At 31.9% G+C, this 13,038-nt stretch overlaps 3 protein-coding genes across 4 annotated transcripts; 1 reads left to right on the forward strand and 2 right to left on the reverse strand.

Annotated features, from left to right (window-relative positions):
- The first annotated feature begins 37 nt into the window (after window positions 1–37).
- LOC134834879 (zinc finger FYVE domain-containing protein 9) lies at window positions 38–7,141 on the forward strand. Its single transcript, XM_063849681.1, has 9 exons — window positions 38–314; window positions 372–1,725; window positions 2,686–3,752; window positions 3,811–4,139; window positions 4,909–5,329; window positions 5,384–5,630; window positions 5,686–5,806; window positions 6,344–6,505; window positions 6,560–7,141. Exons 1-9 carry the CDS (start codon window positions 236–238, stop codon window positions 6,716–6,718), a joined length of 3,939 nt encoding a protein of 1,312 aa, XP_063705751.1. The 5' UTR covers window positions 38–235; the 3' UTR covers window positions 6,719–7,141.
- Window positions 7,142–7,226: 85 nt separating this feature from the next.
- Window positions 7,227–9,734, reverse strand: LOC134834520 (uncharacterized). Of its 2 annotated transcripts, XR_010162171.1 has the most exons (3): window positions 9,481–9,734; window positions 8,033–9,417; window positions 7,227–7,258 (listed from the first exon to the last, which is right to left on the reverse strand). XR_010162171.1 is itself a non-coding variant. In XM_063849235.1 (2 exons), exons 1-2 carry the CDS (start codon window positions 9,589–9,591, stop codon window positions 8,116–8,118), a joined length of 1,413 nt encoding a protein of 470 aa, XP_063705305.1. In that variant the 5' UTR covers window positions 9,592–9,734; the 3' UTR covers window positions 7,923–8,115. The 2 variants fall into 2 exon arrangements, 1 of the variants encoding a protein (XP_063705305.1); XM_063849235.1 differs by lacking the exon at window positions 7,227–7,258 and having other exon boundaries at window positions 7,923–9,417.
- Window positions 9,735–11,303: 1,569 nt separating this feature from the next.
- On the reverse strand, window positions 11,304–12,871 carry LOC134833680 (DDB1- and CUL4-associated factor 13). The gene is made up of 2 exons (XM_063848088.1): window positions 12,706–12,871; window positions 11,304–12,646 (listed from the first exon to the last, which is right to left on the reverse strand). Exons 1-2 carry the CDS (start codon window positions 12,776–12,778, stop codon window positions 11,346–11,348), a joined length of 1,374 nt encoding a protein of 457 aa, XP_063704158.1. The 5' UTR covers window positions 12,779–12,871; the 3' UTR covers window positions 11,304–11,345.
- Between the last annotated feature and the right edge of the window lie 167 nt (window positions 12,872–13,038).

The following is a 13,038-nucleotide window of genomic DNA, read 5'->3' on the forward strand; positions in this document are numbered from 1 at the left end:
GTTTTGAATTAGCGTGTGGCAAATTAGATTTTTTTTGATTCGAAATTTGCTGAAATTGTCTGAAATTTATGCAATTTTGAGTAGTTTTACCTTTGAAAATTGCCTCTTCGAAGCTTCCGGAGCCATGAACTTTACCTGAAAATCGTTACGAGAGCATGTAGAAGACGAAATTACTGCGGACAAGTATTTGCGAAAAATTAGCAACTCACTGTTCTTTTTAGAAAGTCCTTCAAAAATGGATTGTCTCGTCGATATCGACAAATTAATTGATGATTTGGAAGAAGATGAGACTTTGGAGGCTGGAAATAATATTGGTGAGTAAAATTTTTCTTTTTTGCTGCGGAAATTTTAATTTTTTCCTCAATTTGCAGCTCCTACGAATCATAATAATCGAGCTCCTCCCGTGAAAAATGAATTTATTCCCGTGTCGAATGTTTTTTCGAGTCTCAAGGATTACGTGAATGCTGGCAAAGACATCATTGAGGCACCAAAAGAGGCGGAAAATGCGAAAAAAAATCGAAAACATCACAAATTCACAAATCCCAATTACGAATATAACGATGATGATTACACGAGTTCCGATTCGGATGACTTGCAAGAGGAAATGGCACGGAGACGCGCTAAAAATGAGTCACATGATGCTTCAAATGACTCGACAACGTCAACGTCATCGCCGTCGGGCACAACCACGACATCGGGACCCGAGTCTGTGAGTCAAACGAACAGTGCGGAAGTGAAAATTGCGCCTCAAAACGAGGAAGATGAAGAAAAATTGCTGGAAACGGACGAAAATGTCACAAAAAACACGACAAATGTGCCGGAAAATGTCTCGTACGGCACGTGTCCCGTTCCGCAAGACGCCATGAGTCTCTCGAACACCTTCAGCAACGACGTCATCAACTTGGAAGGCATGTCCTCGATCTCCTCCATGGTCGAGATCACGAGCAACTACAAAAAATTAAAGTCTGATTGCCGGGACAACGACGCAGACACCATCAACGACGACCAAATCGAAAAGGAACTTGCCTCGATAACTTCGGATTTTCTCGCGGGCGGGCTGGATTTCAACGAGGCACGAAATGTCACGCAAAAGACTGAAACTTCCAAAAAGCCAATCGGATTCGAGTCGACAATGGATGACGTGTCAGACACAGAGCTCGAAAGTTACTTGCAAGAATTAGAAGACGAAGCAAATTTGAACGAAGAACCCAAAAACGAGCCAGAAATCGGGGAAAACCTCGAAGAAGACACGCCGGAACAAAGTACGGGCGGAACAAAAGACGACGACGGCGATAATGTGTCAAAGGCATCGACGATAGAATTCAATGAAATGCGAACAAAGGAAGACATTCCGGAAATTCACGACGTAAATGCGGAAGACGAACCTGTAGAATGTGAAATTAAAGCGATAGAAGATGCAAAACCAGACATTGAACCGGCGATGTTTCAAAGCTTGGATTCGCTGCGATTTGCGGATAGTGCGACAACGGAACAAAAAACGACGGAAATAGGAAGTGAAGTTGTTGAAATTGAGGAAAATGAAGAAAAATTGGAAGAAATTGAAGAAAAAGAGCCAAAAACGGATGAAAAAGAAATGGAACCGACAGAAATTGAAGAAAAACAAGAAGAAAATGCGCAGGAAAATGTTCCAAAAGTAGAAGTTGAAGAAGTTGCTAAGACCGAAAATGAGCCAGAACCTCAAGAATCTCAGGAAAATGCTGCAAAGTAAGTTTTAAACATTTTAAATTATAAATTTAGGTTGATAAAATGACAAAAAAAAATAGTTTTAAAAATATTTAAAAAATTTCTTAAAAATTTCTAAGGAATTTGCAAGATAATTTTTATTTTTTTTGTAAAAAAAAAATCAATATAGAAAAATTTTAATTTTTAAATTTATATTAAATTCTAATTTATATTAAAATCTGCTCGACTTCAAAAAATTAATTTTATAAAAAATATATAAAAAAAATTCTCAGATCTTCAAATTTTTTTTTAATTTTTTCAAATTTTGCAAGATTTTCTACAAAAAAAAAAAAATTTAAATTTTCATAATTTTTTTCAAAAAATTCTAAATTTCTTCAAAAAATTAAATTAAATATAAAAAAATATGAAATTTATTATTTTTATATCTTTTTAAATTCAAAAAAGTAAAATATAAAGCTATTGAAGATTTTTTTTAACAAAATAATATTTAATTTAAATTTTTTTTTTTTTGTTAAATTTCAGAATTTAAAAATAAGTTTAGAACAAAAAATTTAAAATTCTCAAATTTTACAAAAAATCATTTTAAATTATTATTTTGTTAAAAAATTCTTCAATAGCTGTAAATTTTTCGTTTTTTAATTTAAAAAGATATAATTTTTAAAAAATAAATTTAAATTTTTAAATAATAAATTTTTCTTAATTTTTTTTTTTTTGATATTTGATCTTATTTCTTAATTTCATTAATTTTTTAATTTTTTTAAAATAAAATTTTGCTAAAAATTTAAAAAAAAGAAGAAAATGTTTAGATTTTTTTTAGAAATTTTGATATTTTTATGATAATGATCTATAAAAAAAATTTAAATGTTCTACATTTTGATTTTTTTTTCAATTTTTTTTAATTTTTTTTTTTCTTAAAAATCTACAAAAAATTGCATAAATTGATAAAAATCAAAAAAATTCCTTTTAATTTTTTTTTTTTAGTTTGACGATGAACGATGAAAACGCATCAAAAGCATCACGTCCCAATTCTTTAGACATCCAAAACGTAACGTCGCCCGTCGAAGGCGAACTAGCTGAAAATTTGAACAATGAACCTGTCAACCAACCAAATTCATCGCCGGGACACACTCCTCCGCCCGTTTCTCGTTCTTTTCCGCCCGAACCTGATACGGGAATGACTTCTTCCAGCTCAGAAGATTTTTCGACGCCCCCGTCGTCGTCAATGGCAAATCCCGCCGATAATCCAGCGTTGCAAGCGGGCACGAATCAACTGGGAAAAGTCGCTCCTTATTGGGTGCCCGACAACATGACGAACAATTGCATGCAGTGCAACACGAAATTTTCCCTCATCAAGCGACGTCATCATTGTCGTTCGTGTGGCCAGTTGCTCTGTTCGGCGTGTTGTTGCATGAAAGCCAAACTCGAGTACATGGAAGACCAAGAAGCGCGAATTTGCATTCAGTGCGATCATATTTTGAGTCTTCAGGAGGATGCGGCGATCGGAAATATGCCCGAAAGTGGTGCTGGAGCAGCGGCTCGTCAACCAAATCCCAATAATCCGATGGAATATTGCTCGGTAATTCCGCCGCATCAGCAAGTTTCGTCGTCTTCAGCGCCCCCGATCTCCGTCATGGTGCCTGTGGGTGTTTTGAAGCGCGAAGGACAATCGCGAAGCAATCGAAAAGACCGAAATGTGATATTTAGCGACGGAATTCGCCCGGGTTGTGACTTAACGGAGCTCGATAGCAATTGGGATGCCAAAACTGACAATGGAAGACGCGGCAAAAATCGCGTTCAAACACCGCCCGGTACAAATTTGCACGAGAAACAATTCAAAATCAACATAAAATTACCTCCGACGGATCTTGACAATAAATCGTACATCCCGAAAAAGGAAAATGCCCTGCCGCCCATCTATTCGCAGACAAAAACCGAATATAAATTTACGGATGTCGTGAATGACGTTTCTTTGATCACGCGTTTGCACACAGAAACCCTTAAATTTGCCGTTCAACGGAATTTTTATGTTTTCGTAAAAATTGTCAAATGTAAGTTTTTTTTTAATTTTAATTTTTTTCAAATTTTTTAATGAATTTCTTCTTGTAGTGACATGCTGTGTGAATAAAACGGTGATAAATTTCACGACAAAGGGATTGCATCACGTGGGTCAAGACGAAATTGTGATCTTGTTGGAGCTCGACGAGTCAAATTTAATTCCAAAAGATATATTTTTGCATTTGAATGATATCTACAATGAAGCCGACAAGGGCAACACAATTACGGAACTTGGATTTTCAATGCCAAAAATGACGAATTTCTTGGGATCAAAGGAACATGGGGGATTTTTGTTCATCAGAACTTCGTTCCAATGTCTGCAGAATGTGATTGTTCCGGAAGCGCCGTACTTGATTGGGGTTTTGATTCATCGATGGGAGGTAATTTAATGATTTTTTTTTATTTTTGTTGCAATTTTTGTTAAAATTGTTTGTAATTTTTTTTTTGTTTTAAATATTTGAAATTCTAATTTTTTTACATATTTTTTTTTAAATCTTACTTTTTTTTATTTTTTTTTTTAATTTAAAAAAGTTTTTTTTTCAATATGTTTCAATGAAAACATCAATTCAATATCTTAAATTTTCTATTTTTAAAAATTATTTTTAATTAATTTTGTAAATTTTTTATTTGAAAATTTTATTTTTTAAATAATTTTTTTTTTTCAATATTTTTCAATTTTTATTTCTTATTTTTTTTTATTAATATCAATATTCATCAAAATTTTAATTTTCTATTTTTTCAATTTTTTAATTTATTTGAAATTTTTTCTTATTTTTTTTATCAATATTTATAAACAATTTGGGTTAATTTTTTTAATTTATTTTTTACTTTAATAGCTTTCACCTTTTTATTCTTTTAAAATTTTTATTTTGTTACTTTTTTTTTAATATTTATATCTTTATTCTCTAAATATTTTATAAATTTTTTTTATTAAATTTCTGATTGTTTCTGTTTTTTTTAAATTAATAATTAAATTAAAATTATTTGATTTATTTATTATTTTAATTTTTTTTATATTTTTTTAATTAATATATATTTTTATTTTTTTTAAATAGTTTTTTATTTAAATGCTTTTATATTTTTAATTAAATAATTAAATTAATCTTAATTAATTTCAATTAATTAATTTTTCTTATTTGATTTTTTTAGGTTCCATGGGCAAAAATCTTCCCCCTTCGCTTGATGCTGCGATTGGGAGCCCTTTACCGTTATTATCCAACTCCCCACATTTCTGTTCGACAACGTGATGCAGTTTATGCCGAAATAGCACAAACTATAATAAACTTTTTAGCAGATTTCCGTACATATTCCTATACAATTCCAACGATTCGTGGCATGTACATTCACATGGAAGACCGCAAAACGAGCATTCTCATTCCGCGCAATCGTTACGATCAAGTTATGAAAGCTATTAACAACTCGAGCGATCATATCCTCGCAATTGCGGGCAATTTTTCCAAAGCTGCGGATGGTCATCTGGTTTGCATTCAAAATACGGAGGCAAATACGCCGGAACAACTTCATTCGTACTCCACGCAAGCGATCAATATTCAAGGTCAACCGAGAAAAAGTAATTTTTTCACCGTTTTTAAAGATTTTTTGTTAATTTTCAACATTTTTTTAGTAACTGGTGCAAGTTTCATCGTCCTAAATGGAGCTCTGAAATCCTCAACTGGCTTATCGGGCAAGTGCAATATCGTCGAAGATGGATTAATGGTTCAAATATCACCCACAAAGATGACAAGTACACGCGAAGCATTGAAAAATATGAAAGATGTTGATATTATTTGTGGGCCGATCGATGCAGATCCGTCAGTTACTGAAACTGTTACTTTTCAATGGACTGATAACGATTTAAATTTCAATATCGGGTAAGAAATTTTAGAATTTTTTGAAAATTTTTATATAAACTTTTGATTTTTTCAGTGTCGTTAGTCCAATTGACAAAAAAGATTTAAGTGGCGTACCTTCGATCAGATGTCACAACTCGTTGCTTTATTCCAATGCTAATCATTCAATTCGATGGGCGGAGGTCTTCATCATTAAAGTAAGAAAATTACCAAAAATATTTTTTATTTCTTCTTAAATTTTTTTTTTTGATTTTTGCCTTTTATTTGTCAATTTCAACTTTTATAAAATTTTTAATTAATTTTTAATTATTTTTATTTATTTTTTTTTTTTAAATATTCAAATATTTTTACTTAAAATTTCACATGTTAAGATTTTCTTCTGAAAATTTTTAATTTTTTTAAAAATATTTTTTTTTTCATTAAAATTTTTGAAAATGTCAAAATTTTCTTAAATTTATATTTTGAAAATGTTAAAAAAATTAAATAAAAATAAATCGAAAATATTTTAATATTTTTTTTGTTAATGAAAATTAAAATTAATAAAAAAAATTCATTTGACAATTTTTAATTTTTTTTTCAAGTAAAATTTTTAAAAATTTTAAAATTTTTTTTTTTTTAATTTTGAAAAAATTAAATAAAAATATTTTCAATAGTTTTTGTGACAAAAAATTGTTAAAATTCAAAAATTGATGAAAAAATTTAAAAAATTAATTAAAATTTTATCTTTGTTTCAGTCTGATGATGATTCCCCTCAAGTACGTGATGCTGTCGATATTCCCCGTGTCGCCGAACAAATCGCTCGAAACACTTGTCAAGCGCTCGTTACATTTTTGAATCTTCTAGCAGCAAATGATCTTGTCAAAATTGGTTTGCGCGTCTTTTTGGATCCCGAAAATGTAAAAATTTAATTTTTTTCTAATTTTTCACTTTAATTCAAATTTTTTTTGTAGGTCTCATTCGAAGCTGGCAGTCAATATGCCAAATTAGCACCGTTGTACATGAATGCCCTCGACAACGAACTCGTGCCAACATTGCATCGACAAGCGAGCAACTTGCATCTCGACACACCCATCGTGTTGGAATTAATTTTCCACATTTTGGACAAGTGATGTTCCGATAATTCGCGGAGAAATCGAAAAAATCGACACTATTACTACAATATTAATCTAAACAGCTATTATTACTAATTACCTACCTATTCCCGTTAAAAGTTTATAAATTTAGTTTAAAAAAAATCATGCTAATTAGCTACTTGTAGCAGCTCTGTTAAAAATCTTATCCCTAAAATGGATATATTTAGCAAGTCAGGAAATGAAAGTTTGAGAAAAGTGCCTTTAATAGAGTTAAAAACTGCTTTTTGGTCAAAAAAATGTTTTTCGGTTGAATTAAAAATGCGTGAAAAGCATAATTTGCTTTAAAAAAAGAATATAATTTGTACAGAACAAAAGTGTGTGTATGATTGTACCTTAAAAGTAGTAATTATAAAGAGTTTTATTGAATTGCATCAACTGCATTGTATTTTGTGTAATCAGAATGAGTATAAAATAATATATTAAGACAAGAAAGAGTAAAATAAATATGCAAAAAATATTTGAAAAATTTAACTTTTATTTCTTTTTTGTAGTTTTGTAACAATTTTGTGGTCGGTACTGTAGTAGAAAATGTTTTAGATTTCATTTAAATTTAATTTTAATAAAATTTCGATCTCGAAATGAAATTCTCAAGTCTGAAAAAGAACTTTTAGCTTTTTATATTAAACTTTTAAGGACTCAAATTGAAAGTTTTAGAACTTTTTATGTCTCAAAAATCATTTTTCAGCTTTTGTAATGAATTTTTAGATTTCGAATTAAAATTTTGAAATAAACTTTTCGATCTCGAATTGAAATTTTTCGATATCGAATTGAAATTTTTCAATATCGAATTGAAGTTTTTACCTCGAAAAATGATTTTTTTGAGCTTGAATCAAACTTTTTAGTTTCGAAATAAATTTTCAGTTCTCGAAATGAATTTTTTAGAATTTTTCAAATCTCGAATTGAAGTTTTTCGATATCGAATTGAAATTTTTCGATATCGAATTGAAGTTTTTCGATATCGAATTGAAGTTTTTACCTCGAAAAATGATGTTTTTGAGCTTGAATCAAACTTTTCAGTTTCAGAAATGAATTTTTTTGATATCGAATTGAAATTTTTCGATATCGAATTGAAGTTTTTACCTCGAGAAATGATTTTTTTGAGCTTGATTTTAATTTTTTAGTTTCGAAATAATTTTTTTAAAAATTTTCAGATCTCGAACTGAAATTTTTCGATCTCGAAACGTTCTTATGAACTTTTAAAATGAAATTTTTAAGCAAATTTTAAACATTTTAATTCTAAATTTGTGAAAATCTGCGAAATCAAAAACATTTTCAATAATTTGTATCAACCTTTAAATGAAATTTTCCGCCTAAATGCTGCTCTAAATCAAATCACAATGTAAAAATTAGTAAATGGCAATCGACCAGCATCTTTACAGCCCCGATATTATCTCATGTATGACCTTATTGACCTCTACTTCATTGTGGATCACCGTTTCGAACTCAACCTCATCCGTTTGCGTGACATTCGCGTCACTCGTCAGATACTCATCTAACGCCGCAATGTCGATTTGGTCAATTTCCTCTTCGCATTCCGACGCTTCCGGCGTATATTCGAAAATTTCAATGTCATCAACGGAGAACGAGACACTCTTGTTTGGCGTTCCGTGTTTGTTGTTGTTCTGCGAATGGCTCAGCAAACTTTTGATCGGTGAGATTTCTGGAGATGCCGCGACAGATGGCGATTTTTGAAGGAGATTCTTGTGTTCTTGCAACGAAGGCGGCAGAGAAAATTCTTTTTTGTACTTGTGCAGTTCCGGTAACTGTGAAATGGGCGGGAAAAGGGGAGAAATATTTGGTGTCGAGTTTTCTTTGAGCGTTTCAGGCTCTTTTCTAGGTGTTGTGATAGGAGATTTTGGTTCTTCTGTGGTTGGAGATGGCACTGGGGTCTCACATCGTTTTAATTTTACGAAACAATTTTTGATGTTTGGAAGAATTTCTGTTGAATTTGAGAGTTGTTTCGTCAATTGGACCTTTTTTCGCTTGAGATTTTCACTTCTGTCGTTTAATTTGAAATAAATAAAGTCCTCTTTCTTGGGAATTTTCCGTTTTCGCTTCACTGAAGGAGACTCTAAGTGTGGCGTGAGACCCGATTTTGTCCATGAATCTCCTTGACACAGCCTAACAACCGGCTTTTTAACCGGTTTTGGTGAGTATTCTTCCGTAATTTTATTTTCTGTGTCATTTTTCTCCTCTCTCAACTGCTCACTGAGTGTTGCAAAGTCCAATTTCTTCAAAACAACGACGCATTTTTTGATTGCCGGTTGCAATTTTGTTGGGCGAGGGTTTTTCCGGCGAGACAAAGTAGGATTTGGGCTTTGGACAGGAGCTGGCTCACTGGAAATTATCAAATTTTTACAAGAATGCGTCGCTGTCGTCCACAATTGACTCGATTTCAGGTAATCTTTGTACTTTAAAACGATGCTCACGACAAAATGACACGAAAAACAAGCATAAACCTCTTCCAAAGAGCTTTTTTCGCTAATTTTCGCGACAACTTCCTTCAAACAGTGACTTCGGACGATCTTGCTTGTGCCACAAACGAAACATTTTGTCAAATCATCAGACAATTGCAAGAGAGCGTTTCTCGTTGTGTTCTCCAAATATTTCAAAATTATGTTACAAATTTCGTAATTGCATTGGGAGCAGATGCGCCACATATTTTTGAGTTTGATCTGCAATTTTTTAAAGAAAAATGTTAGTTTTTTCTTTAAAATTTAATTAATTTCGTTACTTACATGAATCCCGTAAACATTATCCAATATTTTTGCTGTTTTAATTGGTAAACTTTTCAAAAGCTGATTTTCGCCTTTGCACAAATCACAAATTCCAGTGAATGTTAGGTCCATTTTTCCATGAAAACTGAAGTGCCAGATGAATTTTGAATTATATTCGGTGCAGTTTTTAACCACGAAGCTTGCACATTTATTTAAATGCTTGAAATCTATCAAAATTCTATGAATTTCATCGGAATTCGGTCTCGCGATGAGAATCGTTTGTTTGTTTTGATTGGGACTTCAGCGGTGACTTGGATGGAAGACTTGAATGAGGGACTTGAGGCTTGGATCGGAGGCTTGGATTGGAGACTTGGGTGGAATTTGAGACGAATGAAAGTGATAAAGTGTACACGCGGAGAAATTTTTTAATGATTTTTAGTAATTTTTTTTATAATTTTGAAAAAATTATTTTGACCCAAGAAAAAAATTTAAAACAATTTTTGACTAAATTTGACAAAAATTAATTTCAAAATAAGTTTTTTTAATGAATTTTTATATTTTTAATTCTCGAAAGGAAATTTGAAACTTTCGAAATAAAATTTGAAACTTTCGAAATGAAATTTGAAACTTTCGAAATCATCTTTTCAATCCTCGAAATGAAATTTGAACCCTTTGAAATGAAATTTTAAACTTTTGAAATGAAATTTGAAACTTTTGAAATAAAATTTGAAACTTTCGAAATAAAATTTGAAACTTTCGAAATAAAATTTGAAACTTTCGAAATGAAATTTGAAACTTTAGAAATGAAATTTGAAACTTTCGAAATGAAATTTGAAACTTTCGAAATGAAATTTGAAACTTTCGAAATGAAATTTGAAACTTTTGAAACGAAATTTGAAACTTTCGATATGAAATTTGAAACTTTCGAAATTAAATTTGAAACTTTTAAAATGAAATTTGAAATTTTCGAAATAAAATTTGAAACTTTCGAAATGAAATTTGAAACTTTTGAAATGAAATTTGAAACTTTCGAAATGAAATTTGAAACTTTCGAAATAAAAAGTGAAATTTTCGAAATGAAATTTGAAACTTTCGAAATAAAAAGTGAAATTTTCGAAATGAAATTTGAAACTTTCGAAATAAAATTTGAAACTTTCGAAATGAAATTTGAAACTTTCGAAATGAAATTTGAAACTTTCGAAATGAAATTAAAAGAAAACTTTTGAAATGAAATCTGAAACTTTCGAAATTTGAAACTTTCGAAATGAAATTTGAAACTTTCGAAATGAAATTTGAAACTTTCGAAATGAAATTTGAAACTTTCGAAATAAAATTTGAAACTTTCGAAATGAAATTTGAAACTTTCGAAATAAAATTTGAAACTTTCGAAATGAAATTTGAAACTTTCGAAATGAAATTTGAAACTTTCGAAATGAAATTTGAAACTTTCGAAATGAAATTTGAAACTTTCGAAATGAAATTTGAAACTTTCGAAAAGAAATTTGAAACTTTCGAAATGAAATTTGAAACTTTTGAAATGAAATTTGAAACTTTCGAAATGAAATTTGAAACTTTCGAAATGAAATTTGAAACTTTTGAAATGAAATTTGAAACTTTCGAAATGAAATTTGAAACTTTCGAAAAGAATTTTGAAACTTTCGAAATGAAATTTGAAACTTTTGAAATGAAATTTAAAACTTTTGAAATGAAATTTGAAACTTTCGTTATGAATATTGAAACTCTTGAAATGAAATTTGAAACTTTTGAAATAAAATTTGAAACTTTCGAAATGAAATTTGAAACTTTCGTTATTTTAGAGTAATTCTATTAAATTCAAATTATTGTTAAATTTAAGAAAATATTTATTGAAAAACTTAATAAAAAAATTAAAATTTCCGTTTCTTTTTAGGTTCCTCTTCCTTGATAACTTTCGTGGACAATTCCGCCACAAATGGAACTGTATCCGGCTTCGAATTAACTCTCCGATTCGATTCCTTCCTCTTAAGTCTATTGATCTGCAACCGCAAGTTCTTCGCTTCATTGTACACATATTTCGGCAGCTGTCTGTGTCTCGCGATCCTCTTAATTTGTGGATGCGCCGCAAAACGTTCCTTAATCGCCTCATTGTAACTAAATGCGAATTTCTCCCTCGGTCTCAGAGCTCCCAATTTCTCCGATGCCCTTGCCTTCCACAGTCGAATATTCATCTCGTCACTTCCGCTAAAGACATATTTATTATCCATACTCCAACCGATCGAGGTAACATGCTGCATTCGTTTCGTGTGATAAATTTCACGTGCTGACGACTGATGCGCCGCAAAAATTCGAATGGTTTTGTCATAACTTCCGGTTACGAGTTCCTCACCCGTTGGCGACCAATCGACATCGAGAACTGCCTGAACGTGTCCTTTGTAGATCTTCGTGGGATTTTTCAAGTAGCGATAATCGAAGGAATATCCGTTGTAATCTTCGTTCGCGACAGCAAAGATGTACGCTTGTTTGGGGCTCCAACTCATGCGATTCGGTCTGAGTGTCATTGTGACCTTTTTCACGGGTTTCGCTTCGCGTTTGTCGTACAAAATGACACTGCGATCACTCCCACAAGCGCCAATCAAGTGCGAATGAAGCTGATTGAATTTTATGTCGTGCATCGTGTCAACCTGGAAACTCATCGTTTGCAAGGGGATTGTTCGCGTTTCTTCCCACAAGTAACACGTTTCGCCGCACGTCGCGAAAATCGGTTCGTTTTTGTGATGCGTGATGCCCGTCAACATCGTCTTACTCATAATCACGTTAACAGGCTCTTCGTCCCGTTCATATTCGATTTCTTGGTCCGAAACGTACGAATTCCACGTTTTGATCGTTTTATCATCGCCTACCGTGAGAAATTTACTGCCATCGGTGTTGTAACAAATTCCACGAACCCATCCGTCGTGCGCGTCAATTTTTCGTTTGCATTCCCGCGTTGGCAGATCCCAAACACAAATGCCTCCGTCATAAGCGCCACTTGCCATCGTCACCAGCAAAGAAGGATGTTTAGCGAAACAAGTGACTCCATCGTTGTGACCTTCCAAATTTCCAATGAACGGTTTGGCGAACACCCGTTCGAGTTTGGTGGCGTTTAAGGCACGAACATATTCACGTTGCGCTTGAAGCGGATGCAAAGCAGGATCGTAATTGCGAGGAACTGGAAGGAAAAACATTTTTTAGAGAGGAAAAAACACGAGTTTTGGTAATTTGACGTACCTTTGTGTATATCTCGCTTTGTTTCGCGCAGATAATCGTCGGGATTTCGACTAAGAACTTTAATTTTCATCATTAATGGGTGAGATTTGATTTAATTTTTGTTTTTTTAGGGAATTTTTTAGATATTTTTGATGGAATTTCAATCAAAACAAATCCATGCTTTGAATTGCTTACTGCTTACTTAACTGCTTACGTATTCGCAATGGGCTTTGTAAGCAGATTTTCACATTTTGCAATGGGGATTTTTGAATCTTATGTTAAAACAAGCATTTCGAGTAAAGTCACACAATTTTCACCCTTGAAATATCGAAAGAAGACCTCAAGATCTACATT

The sequence above is a fragment of the Culicoides brevitarsis genome, chromosome 3 (assembly GCF_036172545.1).
Source record: "Culicoides brevitarsis isolate CSIRO-B50_1 chromosome 3, AGI_CSIRO_Cbre_v1, whole genome shotgun sequence".
Classification (NCBI taxonomy): Eukaryota; Metazoa; Arthropoda; class Insecta; order Diptera; family Ceratopogonidae; genus Culicoides; species Culicoides brevitarsis.

Coding starts and splice junctions, on each gene's coding strand:
- LOC134834879 (XM_063849681.1), top strand. CDS start 236: ATGGATTGTCTCGTCGATATCGACAAATTAATTGATGATTTGGAAGAA. Junction 5,631..5,685: donor GATTTAAATTTCAATATCGG/GTAAGAAATTTT, acceptor TGATTTTTTCAG/TGTCGTTAGTCCAATTGACA. Junction 5,807..6,343: donor CGGAGGTCTTCATCATTAAA/GTAAGAAAATTA, acceptor TCTTTGTTTCAG/TCTGATGATGATTCCCCTCA.
- LOC134833680 (XM_063848088.1), bottom strand. CDS start 12,778: ATGATGAAAATTAAAGTTCTTAGTCGAAATCCCGACGATTATCTGCGC. Junction 12,647..12,705: donor AAAGCGAGATATACACAAAG/GTACGTCAAATT, acceptor TTTTCCTTCCAG/TTCCTCGCAATTACGATCCT.
- LOC134834520 (XM_063849235.1), bottom strand. CDS start 9,591: ATGGACCTAACATTCACTGGAATTTGTGATTTGTGCAAAGGCGAAAAT. Junction 9,418..9,480: donor ATAATGTTTACGGGATTCAT/GTAAGTAACGAA, acceptor AAAAAATTGCAG/ATCAAACTCAAAAATATGTG.